This window comes from Salmo salar, chromosome 02 (assembly GCF_965601325.2).
Source record: "Salmo salar chromosome 02, fSalSal1, whole genome shotgun sequence".
Lineage (NCBI taxonomy): Eukaryota > Metazoa > Chordata > Actinopteri > Salmoniformes > Salmonidae > Salmo > Salmo salar.
The window spans coordinates 37,212,917-37,232,116 of record NC_138292.1 but is presented as its reverse complement, the minus strand read 5'-3'; the positions used below and the strand labels follow the sequence as shown (position 1 = coordinate 37,232,116).

Sequence of the window (19,200 nt, the reverse complement as noted above, 5' to 3'; positions counted from 1 at the left end):
AGGGAGAAGAGAGTGAGGGATAAAGAGAGAGACAGAATACGAGAGAGAGAGAGAGAGACAGAGAGAATAAGAGACAGGGAGAATATTTATAGCCTCAGATATGACTATGTTATCATTGATCTATCTCAAAAGAGGGTAGCAGAGAAAGGGATAGGGAGGGAAAGAAAGAAAGACTGAAATGAACTGGCCTCAGACACTTTCTCGCTTTCATTCCTGCTCCCTTCTTTCTATGATACGGCATACATTATTATTATTTGTATATATACAGTTGAAGTCAGAAGTTTACATACACCTTGGACAAATACATTTAAACTCAGTTTTCCACAATTCCTGACATTTAATCCTATTAAAAATTCCCTGTCTTAGGTCAGTTAGGATCACCACTTTATTTTAAGAATGTGAAATGTCAGAATAATAGTAGAGAGAATGATTTTTTTCTGCTTTTATTTCTTTCACCACATTCCCAGTGGGTCAGAAGTTTACATACACTCAATTAGTATTTGGTAGCATTGCATTTAAATTGTTTAACTTGGATCAAATGTTTCGGGTAGCCTTCCATAAGCTTCCCACAATAAGTTGGGTGAATTTTGGCCCATTCCTCCTGACAGAACTGGTGTAACTGAGTCAGGTTTGTAGGCCTTCTTGCTCGCACACACTTTTTCAGTTCTGCCCACAAATGGTCTATAGGATTGAGGTCAGGGCTTTCTGATGGCCACTCCAATACCTTGCCTTTGTTGTCCTTAAGCTATTTTGCCACAACTTTGGAAGTATGCTTGGGATCATTGTCCATTTGGAAGACCCATTTGCGACCAAGCTTTAACTTCCTGACTGATGTCTTGAGATGTTGCTTCAATATATCCACATAATTTTCCATCCTCATGAAGCCATCTATTTTGTGATGTGCACCAGTCCCTCCTGCAGCAAAGCACCCCACAACATGATGCTGCCACCCCCGTGCTTCACGGTTGGGATGGTGTTCTTTGGCTTGCAAGCCTTCCCATTTTTCTTCCAAACATAACGATGGTCATTATGGCCAAACAGTTCTATTTTTATTTAATCAGACCAGAGGACATTTCTCTAAAAAGTATGATCTTTGTCCTCGTGTACAGTTGCAAACCGTAGTCTGGCTTTTTTGTGGCGGTTTTGGAGCAGTGGCTTCTTCCTTGCTGAGCGGCCTTTCAGATTGTCGATATAGGACTCGTTTTACTGTGGATATAGATACTTTTGTACCTGTTTCCTCCAGCATCTTCACAAGGTCCTTTGCTGTTTTTCTAGGATTGATTTGCACTTTTCGCACCAAAGTACGTTCATCTCTAGGAGACAGAATGCGTCTCCTTCCTGAGCGGTATGACAGCTGCATGGTCCCATGGTGTTTATACTTGCGTACTATTGTTTGTACAGATGAATGAGGTACCTTCAGGCGTTTGGAAATTGCTCCCAAGGATGAACCAGACTTGTGGAGGTCTACAATTGGCTTGGCTGATTTCTTTTGATTTTCCTATGATGTTAAGCAAAGAGGCACTGAGGTTGAAGGTAGGCCTTGAAATACATCCACAGTTACACCTCCAATTGACTCAAATGATGTCAATTAGCCTATCAGAAGCTTCTAAAGGCATGACATCATTTTCTGGAATTTTCCAAGCTGTTTAAAGGCACAGTCAACTTAGTGTATGTAAACTTCTGACCTACTGGAATTGTGATACAGTGAAATATAAGTGAAATAATCTGTCTGTTAACAATTGTTGGAGAAAATGACTTGTGTCATACACACAGTAGATGTCCTAACCGACTTGCCAAAACTATAGTTTGTTAACAAGAAATTTGTGGAGTGGTTTAAAAACGAGTTTTAATGACTCCAACCTATGTGTATGTAAACTTCCGACTTCAACTGTATATATATACACATAAACATTCATACATATACACGTACACTACTGTTCAAAAGTTTGTGGTCACTTGGAAATGTCCTTGTTTTTGAAAGAAAAGCAAATGTTTTGTCCATTAAAATAACGTCAAATTGATCAGAAATTAATGTTGTAAGTGACTATTGAAATTGGAAACGGCTGATTTTTTATGGAATATCTACATACAGTGAGGGAAAAAGGTATTTGATCCCCTGCTGATTTTGTACGTTTGCCCACTGACAAAGAAATGACCAGTCTATAATTTTAATGGTAGGTTTATTTGAACAGTGAGAGACAGAATAACAACAAAAAAATCCAGAAAAACACATGTCAAAAATGTTATAAATTGATTTGCATTTTAATGAGGGAAATACGTTTTTGACCCCCTCTCAATCAGAAAGATTTCTGGCTCCCAGGTGTCTTTTATACAGGTAACGAGCTGAGATTAGGAGCACACTCTTAAAGGGAGTGCTCCTAATCTCAATTTGTTACCTGTATAAAAGACACCTGTCCACAGAAGCAATCAATCAATCAGATTCCAAACTCTCCACCATGGCCAAGACCAAAGAGCTCTCCAAGGATGTCAGGGACAAGATTGTAGACCTACACAAGGCTGGAATGGGCTACAAGACCATCGCCAAGCAGCTTGGTGAGAAGGTGACAACAGTTGGTGCGATTATTCGCAAATGGAAGAAACACAAAAGAACTGTCAATCTCCCTCGGCCTGGGGCTCCATGCGAGATCTCACCTCGTGGAGTTGCAATGGTCATGAGAACGGTGAGGAATCAGCACAGAACTACACGGGAGGATCTTGTCAATGATCTCAAGGCAGCTGGGACCATAGTCATCAAGAAAACAATTGGTAACACACTACGCCGTGAATAACTGAAATCCTGCAGCGCCCACAAGGTCCCCCTGCTCAAGAAAGCATATATACATGCCCGCCTGAAGTTTTCCAGTGAACATCTGAATGATTCAGAGGACAACTGGGTGAAAGTGTTGTGGTCAGATGAGACCAAAATGGAGCTCTTTGGCATCAACTCAACTCACCATGTTTGGAGGAGGAGGAATGCTGCCTATGACCCCAAGAACACCATCCCCACCGTCAAACATGGAGGTGGAAACATTATGCTTTGGGGGTGTTTTTCTGCTAAGGGGACAGGACAACTTCACCGCATCAAAGGGACGATGGACGGGGCAATGTACCGTCAAGTCTTGGGTGAGAACCTCCTTCCCTCAGCCAGGGCATTGAAAATGGGTCGTGGATGGGTATTCCAGCATGACAATGACCCAAAACACACGGCCAAGGCAACAAAGGAGTGGCTCAAGAAGAAGCACATTAAGGACCTGGAGTGGCATAGCCAGTCTCCAGACCTTAATCCCATAGAAAATCTGTGGAGGGAGCTGAAGGTTAGAGTTGCCAAACGTCAGCCTCGAAACCTTAATGACTTGGAGAAGATCTGCAAAAAGGAGTGGGACAAAATCCCTCCTGAGATGTGTGCAAACCTGGTGGCCAACTACAAGAAACGTCTGACCTCTGTGATTGCCAACAAGGGTTTTGCCACCACTAAGTTAGTTTCCCTCATTAAAATGCAAATCCATTCATAATATTTTTGACATGCGTTTTTCTGGATTTTTTTGTTGTTATTCTGTCTCTCACTATTCAAATAAACCTACCATTAAAATTATAGACTGATAATTTCTTTGTCAGTGGGCAAACGTACAAAATCAGCAGGGGATCAAAGACTTTTTTCCCTCACTGTAGGCGTACAGAGGCCCATTATCAGCAACCATCATTCCTGTGTTCCAATGGTACGTTGTGTTTGCTAATCCTAGTTTATCATTTCAAAAGGCTAATTGATCATTAGAAAACCCTTTTGCAATTATGTTAGCACAGCTGAAAACTGCTGTTCTGATTAAAGAAGCAGTAAAACGGGCCTTCTTTAGACTAGTTGAGTATCTGGAGCATCAGCATTTGTGGGTTCGATTACAGTCTCAAAATGGCCAGAAACACAGAAATTTCTTCTGAAACTCATCAGTCTATTCTTGTTCTGAGAAATAAAGGATATTCCATGCGTGAAATTGCTAAGAAACTGAAGATCTCGTACAACGCTGTGTACTACTCCTTTCACAGAACAGCGTAAACTGGCTCTAACCAGAATAGAAAGAGGAGTGGGAGGCCCCGGTACACAACTGAGCAAGAGGACAAGTACATTAGAGTGTCTAGTTTGAGAAACAGACACCTCACAAGTCCTCAACTGGCAGCTTCATTAAATAGTACCCGCAACCCACCAGTCTCAACGTCAACAGTGAAGAGGCGACTCCGGGAACAGAGTTCCTCTGTCCAGTGTCTGTGTTCTTTTGCCCATCTTAATCTTTTCATTATATTGGCCAGTCTGAGATATTACTTTTCTTTGCAACTCTGCCTAGAAGGCCAGCATTCCGGAGTCGGGATAATGGGCCTCTGTACGCCTATGTAGATATTCCATTAAAAATCTGCCGTTTCCAGCTACAATAGTCATTTTCAACATTAACAATGTCCACACTGTATTTCTGATCAATTTGATGTTATTTTAATGGACATTTCAAAGTGACCCCAAACTTTTGACAGTAGTGTATATATACATACATATACATACATATACACACTTTTGTTTAGAATATAGCTTTACTATTCCCCACAAACCCTACCAACCCTCCCCCAATTGGAGTAAACTAATAAACTGCATACATAGCTAACTTCTCCTTGCCTTTCACAGATCTTCTCCTGTGTCCAGCCACTGGTCTCCTCCCACTGGGCACACACTGGTTGAATCAATGTTGTTTCCACGTCATTTCAACGGAATTACGTTGAGCCAACGTGGAAAATACATTGAATTGACTTCTGTGTCCAGTGGGTCCTGCCTTCCATCATGGATAGTACAGAATGTTAGAATGAGCTTGTGTGCTCCATCTTCTCTACTGTCCGGCCACTGGTCTCCTCTGCCATCCATGATGGATAGTACAGAGTGTATTCCCTTACTGCCCAATTCACTGCATTAGGGACTGACTCACGGACGGAAGTCAATAGGTGCTGTGTTTGTTAATGCTTCCACCTGCTACCCTCTCTTGCTCCCTGCCTCTTCTCTTCCCTCCCCCACCACACTCAGTGCAGATTGTTAACGTTTGCCTCGTCGAACGGCCAGGCAGAAAACCCATCCCTTTCAATTCACTCACCTCACCCCTCCTCACCCCTCCTCTTTCATCTTCCTTCCCATGCAGCTCTCTATCTACATCCCTCATTTTCCTGGTAGGAGGAGAAGAAGTAGGGGATGATGGAGATCAGGGTGAATGGGACATTATCATCACATTGCTTCTCTCACCCATAACCTCGTTCTCTTGCTCTCTCCCTTGCTTTTTTTGTACACACTCTACCTTCTGTTTTTTTCACCTTAATTGTCTGTTTCTCACACGTTTCCTCTCTCCCCTGACCGTATGTCTGTACTGTGTATCTTCTCTCTTTTGCTCCCGTCTCCCCGCTGACCACATGCCAAGTCCATGCCCTCTCTCGCTCCCCCTCTCTCTCACCTGTCTTTTGGATTCTCTCTCTCTTTCTTCTTCTTACCTGTCTTCTTCCCTCTCTCTCTCAGAGAACGCTCGCGCCCGGCGGAAGAGCATAGCCAACGTGAAGCAGCCAAGCATGGAGATCCCTCCCACTGCCCCCCCCCAACCCTTCCGACAATCCGTGAGTAACCCTCCCTCCTCCCGCCCTCGCTCGCTCCCCCCGTCCCTCTCTCTCTCCCTCCCTTTCCACTCCCCACCACACACCTGTCGCAGGGCCAGTGGAACCCCTCCCTTCCCCCTCGCCCTCTCACCCTCTCTCTCCCCCTCCCTCCCCCATGGCCACTCCTGCCCTCAGCAACGCTACAAGAAAGGGGTCGGTACTCCCCCTCTCCTTCGCTCGCTGCCCCTCTCCCCCTGCATGTCTCTTAGTCTTCCCCTCTCCCACCCTTCTTCTAATTGGCCGGGGGACTGGAGGGTTGCCGCTTCCAGCCCAGTGACCAGACGCCATATTGCACCTCTGCCTCCGATCGAGGTACATGACTCAGATGTCTCTGTATGTGGTGAAGAAACCCCCTCTAAACTTCACGTTACGTCCTTTGCCAAATGCGATGGAGTTTTCTGTTCCCTATGCCAAATGTAACCCACCACTGTGATTCAGTTCTTCTGACTGTATGAGGCTTAAAAGTGTCAGACAGCCGGGCTAATCAAACCAGAATGACTTATCTAGTCCTACCAGTCGGTTACCTTGACGGTCAGCAAATTAGTCAAATCTTTAGTCACTTCTTTAAAACAGACTTCAGTGACACAAAGCTCACAAAAAGTGAATGGTTTGTCTCGATTCAGACAAATTCCTCCCGGAAGGTAGTGTTCAATGTAGATGTTAGACATGGAGAGAGGTTGAACTGAGGTGAAACAGCATTGTAAGACTGTCAAAAAAGCATTGTGAGGTTATTCAGATACAATAGCAGCATGTCTCTCCTTCCACTCTGAGAAAAGGCTGCATAGTAGTTGTATGGAACCTTATCCTGTATGTTGCGGAGAATGACATCATTCATTGATTTTCATTCTACTATTGAAGCCCTGTTCTCTCTGTCAGCACTTCGTATAAAAGACACAGTATCAACACACAGCCTGTTCGATAAGACCTGTGTTATATACTGACTAAATCAGCTGATCAAAATCAGGGGAATATGGTTGCATGGAAGCACAGGACAAAACTGCACTGCAATATGAAGCTCCTATTTTTACTGAGGTCCAGTGTATACTGTTGGATTGTGGGTATATTTATGGCACAACACCACCCACTGTTGGTTACCAGATGATACTACACTATCCTACCACTATTCTACTACTGCTGTACTGTGGATGTATGACTGATATAATATGTAATAAATGTTTCTGTTGCTCTCCCCCTTCAATCACCTGTCATTCACTAAATCACACATGTCCTCTTCTTCTTCCAATCCATTTTGGGCACGAAATATCCATCATTACTCACACTCACCCTATTCCCCCTCTCTACAACTCTGATCTATCTCCTTTCCTGCGTCCCCTCCCTCCCTCTCTCCATCTGTTTCACACCCTCTCATTCTTCACCTCCTCCTCCCTCTCTCCATGGCTGCCCTGTTCAGAGTTTCCTCAGTAGAAGGTTGAAGGGCTCCATCAAGAGGGCTAAGAGCCAGCCCAAACTGGACCGCACCAGCAGCTTCCGACACATGATCCTCCCCCGCTTCCGCAGTGCCGACCAGGACAGGTACGAGTCTCTGTGTGTGTCTATGTGTGTGTCTGTGTGTGTTTCTGTGAGTGTGTGCGTGTGTTCCCTGCTCTCTGTGTGTGCGGAGCAGGTCAGGTAGGCATGTTGGGGGAAGAATGTTGGTAGAAAGTGCATGTTGGGGGATGGAGTTGTTTCCAGTGTGGCTTTGCTGTGTTGCATTTCAATTAGCCTTTTTAAGTGTTGTGTGTACACTCCTACCTGTGTGTCCACATGTATGTGGGACTCTTAAAGACTCTTAAAGGGACTCTTGTGTCTATTTTGGATACCTTTCAAGGACAATCTGGCATGTAGTGTGCTTTTAGTATTACTTCTAGCTATAGTGAAACCAGTAAGCCTTGACAGTAAGTGTTTGTTTCACAACCGCCCCTTTCGGTGCCGCTGCACTCCCATTTTACATACTACATTTTTTATGACTGCTTAATACATGGAGAATACCAATTCAAGATTTAATAAAAAGTCCTGACATCTCCATGGCAACCATCAGACAGCTGTATGGCCACAGAACGGACATACCTTAGATGAACCTGTGTGGGGGAAAAAAATGGAATTATACCTATACACTGGCTATATGATTTAATGATGCTAATAGGGGTAGTCTTCTCTGCAGGGATACATACTGAATAAATTGAAAACAACATAAATTGAAAACAACATATGGATTTTATGCAAATCTGTCAGCATGATAGTGCCAGTAGCTAGCTAAATAAACAATGGTAAATCAGTGACATGCCATTGGTGTTATAGCTACTCCAAGTTGACCTGTGTAGAAGAGGTCATTTGGATCTTGAAAGGGCTTAAGTGCGGTCGAGGAGCTGTTCATTTCATAATTTATTCATTGAAGAGGTCCGGACATATTTCATGGATGGTTAAGTCTGAGGATACACAGAAAGACAGGTCAAGCAGCTTCTGAAGTTCGTCATGTTTCGCCAGGGATGCGGTCTTCAAAGCATCAATGACTGATTTCCTTTTCAAAGGCCTTAGTTCAAACAGTTGACTTTTGGTAGTCTCCTGGCTTACTTAAAAAAAAAAATTATTCAACTAGGCAAGTCAGTTAAGAACAAATTCTTATTTACAATGACAGCCTAGGAACAGTGGGTTAACTGCCTTGTTCAGGGGCAGAAAGACAGATTTTTACCTTGCGCTCTAACCACTAGGTTACCTGCTGCTTACTGTAGGTAAGGGAGATGTGTGGGTTGTTTTGGTCATTTTCTGGTATTTAGTCCCTTCCTTGTTTGTGAGAATGAACTACTCTAATAGATACCTTAGGGTGACTTTCTACATATTCTGTGTTGTTACGTTGGATAAGTTGCTTGGGGTGTAGTTGATGTGGCAGTTTTACTTCACTTTTTAGAATACTTTTTGTTGTTTTTGAAACACCTGCCTGCATCTTTGGTACAAAGAATGTTGGTAGAAAGTGCACGTTGGGGGATGGAGTTGTTTCCAGTGTGGCTTAGCTGTGTTGCATTGCAATTTGCATTCATTCATTTGCTGTCCTCTTGTGTCTCCTCTTCTACCATATCTATCTCTTTTAGTCTCTCTCTCTGTTTTCTCATCTGCCCTGTCACTCCCTTCTTCTCTAAAGTACCCACAGTTTACATAACAACTTGATTTCCTCTGAGAGGTTCTCTCTCCCACCGTCTTCCCCCTCTCCTTCTCTCTCCCTCTGTCTCTCTCACCCTCTCGCCCTCCCTTTCTCGACCTCCCCCACTGTCCTTTATTTCTCTCATTCTGACTCATTTCTTTGGAGTCTATTTTTATCTCTCTCTCTCTCTCTCTCTCTCTCTCTCTCTCTCTCTCTCTCTCTCTCTCTCTCTCTCTCTCTCTCTCTCTCTCTCTCTCTCTCTCTCTCTCTCTCTCTCTCTCTCTCTCTCTCTCTCTCTCTCTCTCTCTCTCTCTCTCTCTCTCTCTCTCTCTCTCTCTCTCTCTCTCTCTCCCACTCCACTGTAAGTATTCAACGTTCTGATACACATGATGAGTGAATGTCCACAAAAACAGTGGCACAGGGAGAACGCGAGAGAGCTGGATGCATCAGGGACATCATAGTAGGGAGACTGTTATTTCTTTTCTCTGCTTTTTCTTCATTGTGGTCTCTGTCATTCCCTTTTCTGGCACTCCATATCTGTCTTCTCTTCAGTTCAGTGGCATTGTAGCATAATTGGTATGTGTGTGTCTATGTGTGTGCATGTATAAGTCAGTGTGGGCGGGCATGGCGGGAAAGGTCGTCAAGCGTCACGGACAATTCTATTCAGGTGTTGCTCTGTGCCTTATGCATGTCCATCTGTAAATAGCCCGCCCAATCTACCTACCTCATCCCCATACTGTTTTTATTTACTTTTCTGCTCTTTTGCACACCAGTATTTCTACTTGCACATCATCATCTGCTCATTTATCACTCCAGTGTTAATCTGCTGAATTGTAATTCTTCGCTACTATGGCCTATTTATTGCCTACCTCCTCATGCCTTTGGCACACACTATATAGACTTTCTTTTTTTCTACTGTGTCATTGACTTGTTTATTGTGTTACTGGCTTGTTTATTGTTTATTCCATGTGTAACTCTGTGTTGTTGTCTGTGTCACACTGCTTTGCTTTATCTTGGCCAGGTCGCAGTTGTAAATGAGAACTTGTTCTCAACTAGCCTACCTGGTTAAATGAAGGTGAATTTTTTATTTTTATTTTTAAATGTGTGGCTGTCAATAAAAACGTAGCTTTTCTGTCCAAGAAATATAATGATAACACTATTGTCATTATGCTCAGATCTAATCTAATCCAGTGAAACTCTAATTGATTGGTAATGTGTTGACTTCTTCAGATGACAATTAGACCCATTGTGAGACTAGCATCGCATTGTTTTTTAATGTGACCTCTTTTCAAGCTCACAGAACACAGACTTTGTGAGGATAGATGGATTCCTTTGGCATGAAAAGCAGAATGGTTGCGTGCTGTTTCTCAACTTTTCGGAATTAGATATGCTCGAGTGTATCTCAGAAAAACTCCACCGGGCTTGCCGTTGTGAAAGATCTCTGGCTCTCTGTGCCCTCAATGACTGATTGTATTCCACTCCCCTTGTCACAGTTAGATTTGTTAGTGAGATTGCAGGGAGCTATAAACAGAGGGTTATCCCTTTAGTTGAAGAAGTGTATGCCGACATTCAAATGAAAAATATTGACAGTGGTGGCATTTGTTTGGCCACATGGTGCCAGTTGCCTTGTTGACGTCATCACCCCCTAATCAAATCAAATCAAATTGTATTTGTCACATGCGCCGAATACAACAGGTAGACCTTACAGTGAAATACTTACTTACAAGCCCTTAACCAACAATGAAGTTTTAAGAAAAACAAATAATTAAGGAGCAGCAGTAAATAACAATAGCGTGGCTATATAGAGGGGGTACTGGGGGGGTGCAAATAGTCTGGGTAGCCATTTGATTAGCTGTTCAGGAGCCTCATGGCTTGGGGGTAGAAGCTGTTTAGAAGCCTCTTGTTCCTAGACTTGGTGCTCCGGTACCACTTGCCATGCGGTAGCAGAGAGAACAGTCTATGACTAGGGTAGCTGGAGTCTTTGACAATTTTAAGGCCTTCCTCTGTCACCGCCTGGTATAGAGGTTCTGGATGGCAGGAAGCTTGGCCCCGGGGATGTACTGAGCCGTACGCACTACCCTCTGTAGTGCCTAATCAAATCAAATCGTATTTGTCACATGCTATGTAAACAACAGGTATAGACTAATAGTGAAATTCTTACTTACTGGCACTTCCCAACAATGCAGAGAAAAAAATGGAATAATAATAACACGAGGAATAAATACACCATAAGTAACGATAACTTGGCTATATACACGCAGTACCAGCACTGAGTGGATGTGCAGGGGTAACAGGTAATTGAGGTAGATATGTACAGGATAAAGGTAGGGATAAAGTGACTAGGCAACAGGATATATAATAAACAGTAACAGTAGCATATGTGATGAGTCAAAAGAGATGCAAAAAAAGGATCAATGCAAATAGTTAAATAGTTAACCAATAGCTACATGGACTAGCTATTTAGCAGCCTTATGGTTTGGGGGTAGAAGCTGTTCAGGGTCCTGTTGGTTCCAGACTTGATGCATCGGTACCGCTTGCTGTGCGAAAGCAGAGAGAACAGTCTATGACTTGGGTGGCTGGAGTCTTTGACAATTTTTAGGGCCTTCCTCTGATAGGGAGCTCGGCCCCAGTGATGTACTGGGCCGTACGCACTGCCCTCTGTAGCGCCTTGCGGTTTCCATACCAAGTGGTGATGCAGCCAGTCAAGATGCTCTCAATGGCGCAGCTGTAGAACTTCTTGAGGATCTGAGGGTTCATGCCGAATCTTTTCAGCCTCCTGAGGGGGAAGAAGCGTTGTCTTGCCCTCTTCATGACTGTGTTGGTGTGTGTAGACCATGATAATTCCTTAGTGATGTGGACACCGAGGAACTTGAAGCTATCGACCTGCTCCACTACAGCACCTTCGATGTAGATGGATGCGTGCTCGGCCCTCTGTTTCCTGTAGTCCACGATGATAGAATAGTCTCGAATGGACCTAATCCAGTTTATTTATCCACTCTCTGACGTAGTCTCATCAGGTATCCTGTACACCAGCCTCTATAGCGGGCGTCTCCTCCTTCTTCGGGTGTCAGGGATTTGGGACAGGCACGGGAAAATCAATATCTTTATTCTCCGACTCATTGAAGTAGAAGTCCTCGTCCAAATCGAAGTTGGTGACAGCTGTTCTGATGTCCAGAAGCTCTTTTCAGTCATAGGAAATGATAGAGGAAACATTATGTAGAAAAAAAAACAGAGTTCAGAATGCTTTGTACCATAATGTATGGGACTCACTCTGCTCCTCTCACTGTGTCTCTGCTCCCCACCCAGAACGCGCCTGATGCAGAGCTTCAAAGAGTCCCACTCCCATGAGTCCTTGCTGTCTCCCAGCAGCGCAGCCGAGGCGCTGGACCTCACCCTGGACGAGGACGCCATCATCAAGCCCGTCCACTCCAGCATCCTGGGACAGGAGTACTGTTTTGAGGTGAGGCTGACACGACACACACACAATGAACCCAGATAGCGCTACTAATTAAACCTGGGTTCAAATACTACAAGAAGAGAACGTTCAAATCCCACCCATCTGCCACTCCAGGCAGGCTAAAGCAAACACTCAAAGTATTTGAAAGATTTTAAATAGCATTTGAACCCAGGTCTGCCTACTATTGCTACTAATGCTACTAATGTTGGGTAGAAGTCTCTCGATTGGCATCAACATAAGGACTTATTGAATAAGGCTGTGATTTTTAAAATCTTGGTATCTGTGGAAAAGATATCAAAGAGAAAGCCAACAAGCGGCTCGAAATGAGCTCATGTCCCAAGTTGATTTGTCACAGAAATTTGTTGTGAAAATGGCTTTCACTGCATGGCTCACTTTCCCATAGCCAACGTGTACATGACACAAGTCTCTGTGATTAAAGGACGTTGTTATGCCACTTGTCATCTTCTCCCAAGTTGCTAATGGTTGTGGCTGTTGATGTTACCGTTGGTAACCTCAGGTGACTACGGCTTCGGGAACCAAGTGCTTTGCATGTCGCTCGGGTGCAGAGAGAGACAAATGGATCGAGAATCTTCAGAGAGCTGTCAAACCCAACAAGGTGGGGAAACAAGGACGAGAAATTAAGTTACTTCTCGTTCTGTCAGTGCTTCTCTCCTTCTCCACTGTCTTCAATATGTCTGTTTCAATATGAGCATTTCCTCATTTTGTTTACTGTAACCTCCATGTGCTCTCTGTTTGTCTATGTCTGTAATGTATAGTCATCAAATACAGTACATATTAAAACATAGCACTTCTACACTATCAGAGTTAAATAAATAACTAAAAAGACGCAAACTCAGCACTTTAGATGCGTTTGATTAAAACAGATCTTCTAATTTCAGCTACGCTTGATCTCCTAGGTCTGCGTAATAGGCCCCTTCCTGTCCCGTCCCCCCCTCTCTCTTATCAAAAGAGACATTACGCGAGACAGATAAAACTGCTCTTGATGGCAGCAAGGGAGCTGCAGTTATTAAGGTAAACGGAGAGGAAACATCAGCCCAAGTGGATTGACTCATCCAGATGCTGTGACTGCAGGGTTCCTGGCTGAATCATGGGGCTCCAAGGACTCGACACGAGGGCTCCGAAATATCCTCTGCACCCTCATGAATCTCCAACCAGATACATGATGGGAGAGATAAGACGCGGTGTGATATCGATAGAGACCAGGATGTTCAATAGGTTTCGCAACCGTCGCTGGGCAGACAGACGCTCTTGATTCTTCTTCTTATTGAAATTCATGATGAACGGTTGAAAGGGTTGCATCGGCGGACGTCCACATTTATTGTCAGGCGGCATACCAATGGAGTACTTAAGAAATAACAACTTTGGAAAATTGCTGATATACTTAGCAATCTAAATTCGGTATTAAGAGCTGATCTGAGCCAGGGCTGAGCAATCCAGTGGCATTTCAGACTAGTTGAAATGACTCACCCCTGAAAAAAAACATCACTCTGTGCAATCTGCACAGCATGCTCTCCTCCCATGGGGGATTTCAGACATAGTTGGCTCTTTGTAATCATGTTCAGAAAATGCAGCTCTCTGCTGCAACATTACCAATCACACATCCACTTTCTGTCTCTCATGCCTCCAGTACATATGTATTATCTAATTTATCTCCATCTGTATGTGTGCATATTGTTCTTAGACTGTTCTTAACTAGTGGTGGAAAAAGTACTGAATTGTCAAACTTGAGTAAAAGTAAAGATACCTTAATAGAAAATAACTCAAGTAAAAGTGAAAGTCACCCAGTAAAATACGACTTGAGAAAGTCTAAAAGTACACTGCTCAAAAAAATAAAGGGAACACTTAAACAACACAATGTAACTCCAAGTCAATCACACTTCTGTGAAATCAAACTGTCCACTTAGGAAGCAACACTGATTGACAATACATTTCACATGCTGTTGTGCAAATGGAATAGACAACAGGTGGAAATTATAGGCAATTAGCAAGACACCCCCAATAAAGGAGTGGTTCTGCAGGTGGGGACCACAGACCACTTCTCAGTTCCTATGCTTCCTGGCTGATGTTTTGGTCACTTTTGAATGCTGGCGGTGCTTTCACTCTAGTGGTAGCATGAGACGGAGTCTACAACCCACACAAGTGGCTCAGGTAGTGCAGCTCATCCAGGATGGCACATCAATGCGAGCTGTGGCAAGAAGGTTTGCTGTGTCTGTCAGCGTAGTGTCCAGAGCATGGAGGCGCTACCAGGAGACAGGCCAGTACATCAGGAGACGTGGAGGAGGCCATAGGAGGGCAACAACCCAGCAGCAGGACCGCTACCTCCGCCTTTGTGCAAGGAGGAGCAGGAGAAGCACTGCCAGAGCCCTGCAAAATGACCTCCAGCAGGCCACAAATGTGCATGTGTCTGCTCAAACGGTCAGAAACAGGCTCCATGAGGGTGGTATGAGGGCCCGACGTCCACAGGTGGGGGTTGTGCTTACAGCCCAACACCGTGCAGGACGTTTGGCATTTGCCAGAGAACACCAAGATTGGCAAATTCACCACTGGCGCCATGTGCTCTTCACAGATGAAAGCAGGTTCACACTGAGCACGTGACAGACGTGACAGAGTCTGGAGACGCCGTGGAGAACATTCTGCTGCCTGCAACATCCTCCAGCATGACCGGTTTGGCAGTGGGTCAGTCATGGTGTGGGGTGGCATTTCTTTGGGGGGCCGCACAGCCCTCCATGTGCTCGCCAGAGGTAGCCTGACTGCCATAAGGTACCGAGATGAGATCCTCAGACCCCTTGTGAGACCATATGCTGGTGCGGTTGGCCCTGGGTTGTCTCCTAATGCAAGACAATGCTAGACCTCATGTGGCTGGAGTGTGTCAGCAGTTCCTGCAAGAGGAAGGCATTGATGCTATGGACTGGCCCGCCCGTTCCCCAGACCTGAATCCAATTGAGCACATCTGGGACATCATGTCTCGCTCCATCCACCAACGTCACGTTGCACCACAGACTGTCCAGGAGTTGGCGGATGCTTTAGTCCAGGTCTGGGAGGAGATCCCTCAGGAGACCATCCGCCACCTCATCAGGAGCATGCCCAGGCGTTGTAGGGAGGTCATACAGGCGCGTGGAGGCCACACACACACTACTGAGCCTCATTTTGACTTGTTTTAAGGACATTACATCAACGTTGGATCAGCCTGTAGTGTGGTTTTCCACTTTAATTTTGAGTGTGACTCCAAATCCAGACCTCCATGGGTTGATAAATTGGATTTCCATTGATCATTTTTGTGTGATTTTGTTGTCAGCACATTCAACTATGTAAAGAAAAAAGTATTTAATAAGATTATTTCTTTCATTCAGATCTAGGATGTGTTGTTTAAGTGTTCCCTTTATTTTTGGAGCAGTATATTTAGTTTTAAATATAATTATGTTTCAAAAGTAAATTAAATTGCTAAAATATACTTAAGTATCAAAAGTAAAAGTATAAATCATTTCAAATTCCTTATATTAAGAAATCCAGATGGCACAATTGTGTTTTTTACATTTTTATTGACGAATAGCCAGGGGCACACTCCAACACTCAGACATAATTTACAAACGAAGCGTTTGTGTTTAGTGAGTCCGCCAGATCAGAAGCAGTAGGGATGACCAGGGCTGTTCTCTTGATAAGTGTGTGAATTGGACCATTTTCCTGTCAAAATGTAACGAGTACTTTTGGGTGTCAGGGAAAATGTATGGAGTAAAAAGTACATTATTTTCTTTTGGAATGTAAAGTAAAAGTTGTAAAAAATATGAATAGTAAAGTACAGATACCCCAAAAAACGACTTAAGTTGTACTTTAAAGTGTTTTTACTGAAGTACTTTACACCACTGTTCTTAACCTACTCAACCCTCCCTTTCTCTTTGGCTTTCTTTTTCTCTTTGGTCTTTTTCCCTTTGGTTTTCGTTCCTCCCTGTTCTGCTTTGTCCTTTTGCCACCCTCTCTTTGCCCCTCTTCAGGACAACAGTCGGAGGGTGGACAACGTGCTGAAACTCTGGATCATCGAGGCACGGGAGCTTCCCACCAAGAAGCGCTACTACTGCGAACTTTGTCTGGACGACATGCTTTACGCACGCACCACCAGCAAGCCCCGGACTGACACCGTGTTCTGGGGCGAGCACTTTGAGTTCAACAACTTGCCAGCTGTCCGCAACCTACGCCTTCATCTCTACAAGGAGACTGACAAGAAGAGACGCAAGGTGAAGGGACAACTCTCTCACCAGTGTGCAAAACAGTATGAAACTGGTTAAAATGACATTTTTGCAGACTGGTTAAACCAGCTTGCCCAATGATTAAGATGGATGAATATACTTTAGTTTCATTACTATCTTATTTTTCTCCTCTTTCTTAAAGGCCCCATAACTCTTGACCACAAAATCCCACATTTATTTCCCCTCTTCTATCAGGAAAAGAGCACATACCTGGGACTGGTCAGTATCTCTATCTCCAGCATCACGGGCCGACAGTTTGTGGAGCAGTGGTACCCGGTCATCCAGCCTAGCATCCTGGCCAAGGGGCAAGCAGGGGGCAAGATCATCAATGCCTCCCTACGCCTCAAGTCCCGTTACCAGACCATGAGTATCCTGCCCATGGAGCTGTACAAGGAGTTTGCCGAGTATGTTACCAATAACTACCGGACTTTGTGTGCGGTGCTGGAGCCTCTACTGAGCGTGAAGAGTAAAGAAGAGGTGGCCTGTGCGCTGGTCCACATACTACAGAGCACGGGGAAAGCAAAAGTAAGTATTGGCATGAAACATTAAACAAGTTGTTACTTCAGTAGTACACGGTACAATGCAAGGTCATATTCCTGTATACACCTCACTGTATCCTGTGTATATGCCAGATAAATGCTGTTTTTGATTTGATGGCATAATATTGATGGAATATGACTGCCAAATAGGTCAATGTCATAACAGTGTCCTTTAAATACATAGGATGTGGTGTTGCGCTGTAACCAGTGTAACATGTGTCATGCTAATGTAACCATCCTATTACTTGATGGCCCATGGTCTACCAATATGCCATGCAGATGAGCCATTGTTTACTTTACTGACCACACTGGATATTCATTCAGTCCTTGAAGTTGGGCAGTTCACGGTAGGACTCAACGCCATGCTGTGTAAGCAATATGCTGAACAGGCAAACATAGCTTCCATTGGTCGATTACCAATAAAATGTATTATTCAATCACAAAACATTCCATAAAAATGTTTACCTCTCTTTTGGATTTTTCCACAATCACAACTTCTACAACCTCAGGTTCCCTCGAAATCAGACTGTCTCCACCAGAATCTTTCTGAGAATGTTTTGTTGTTGTTGTGTGATGTCACTGTACCGAATGTATAGCTAGATGATGCATTGTTTGGGGTGGTCCTAGGTTGAAAATGCTGTCAACCACCTAGCATTATCATCTACAAACCAAACACACTATCATGTCAACAATCTGCATATTTAGCTTTACGTAACTAGCTAACGTTAGCTAGTTGAAATAAAGGCATTGGGCATCTTGTGTGGTTTATGCAGTGTAGCTACATGATGTAGCTAGTTATCGTTAGTTTCCAAATACAAAATATGTCAGCTAGCTAGCTAAGTAGCCATGTTAGCAAGCTTGAACATTGAACACACTAAGGTTAGCAGCTAATGTAGCTAAAAAAACGTAGGCTAAAAACGCAATCCAACACTTACCTACCTGTCCATGACAATGGTGGCCATTTCGGGCATCACTCTTCCACCTTTCAAAATTAATTCCAATGTTTATCCGGTTTCTTGATCAGTCTTTTTTTCTCTTCTTTTTCTCTTTTGGGGTCGAGTTGATTCAGATCCAAAAACCGAGAATGATGCTTGTTTCTGTCTACATTTTCTGAAAATGCTGGCCCTGCTACTAGGACAGTTTATCAGCAAATAAGTTAGCTAGCTTGTTGGCTTCGTCTGCTCTGTGTTTGTTTCTTGCGGCTGTAGCTTGCAAGTGACTTTCACTTCTTCTCCAGCTCTGGAGCATGGCAGCAGGGTCATTCGAGTAGGCAGGTTTTAGTGCAAAGACACACCTTGCCCAGAAGGCCAGCCCAAGGCGGCTCAGGGCTCAATCCCCTTGTTTTCGTTCAAAGTGAAAACACAACAGAAGAAGTGGGGCGGCATGGGGGCGCCCATAACCTGCGGATTCTATCTTTTAGGCACTATAAACTACAAAATTAACATTAGTTTGACTACTTCTTGGTTTTCTTACCAAACCATAAACCAAAAGAGATTGAAACAGAAGGAATATTAAACATAACAAATTACAATCTGACCTGAGGAAAGGCGTTATATCCTCAAAATTGAATTTGAGAGTACCCAATAGATTATAATTGAATGTTTTAAAAAGAAAGTCTATGCTATGTTGATGTTTGTTTTGTTTCTTCCCAGGATTTTCTTTCAGACATGGCGATGTGTGAGGTAGATAGATTCATAGACCGAGAACACCTTATCTTCAGAGAGAACACTCTGGCCACCAAAGCCATAGAAGAGTATCTCAAGCTGATTGGACATAAGTACCTCAAGGATGCAATAGGTGTGGCCTTCGAATGCTTCACATGAATCACTCAATACATGTTGTTGAACTGTTTTTGCTGTGATGTATTCATTATCTTTCTGTGTTTGCCTAATGGTCAGTGATATTGTGTTTCCAGGGGAGTTCATAAGGGCGCTGTACGAATCAGAGGAGAATTGCGAGGTGGACCCCATGAGGACACCACCCTCTGTCCTTCCAGACCACCAAGCCAATCTCCGCATGTGCTGCGAACTGGCACTCTGCAAAATCGTCAACTCCCATTGGTCAGTAGTTGGCATATGAGTACTTACTGTTTTTTTCATTCAAGTAGGATTACTCCTGGGCTACAGCACCCAAATACTT

At 43.9% G+C, this 19,200-nt stretch overlaps 1 protein-coding gene across 2 annotated transcripts in view; it reads left to right on the top strand.

Moving 5' to 3' along the window:
• LOC106581894 (ras/Rap GTPase-activating protein SynGAP) overlaps window positions 1-19,200 on the top strand; it is a 111,355-nt gene that overhangs the window by 59,667 nt on the left and 32,488 nt on the right. For both annotated transcript variants that reach the window (XM_082962511.1, XM_082962508.1), the window contains exons 4-11: window positions 5,534-5,628; window positions 7,079-7,200; window positions 12,110-12,263; window positions 12,778-12,876; window positions 16,271-16,510; window positions 16,718-17,047; window positions 18,714-18,858; window positions 18,977-19,121. In XM_082962511.1, the coding sequence (XP_082818637.1) occupies window positions 5,534-5,628; window positions 7,079-7,200; window positions 12,110-12,263; window positions 12,778-12,876; window positions 16,271-16,510; window positions 16,718-17,047; window positions 18,714-18,858; window positions 18,977-19,121 (1,330 nt within the window). The remainder of the gene's footprint in view (window positions 1-5,533; window positions 5,629-7,078; window positions 7,201-12,109; window positions 12,264-12,777; window positions 12,877-16,270; window positions 16,511-16,717; window positions 17,048-18,713; window positions 18,859-18,976; window positions 19,122-19,200) is intronic.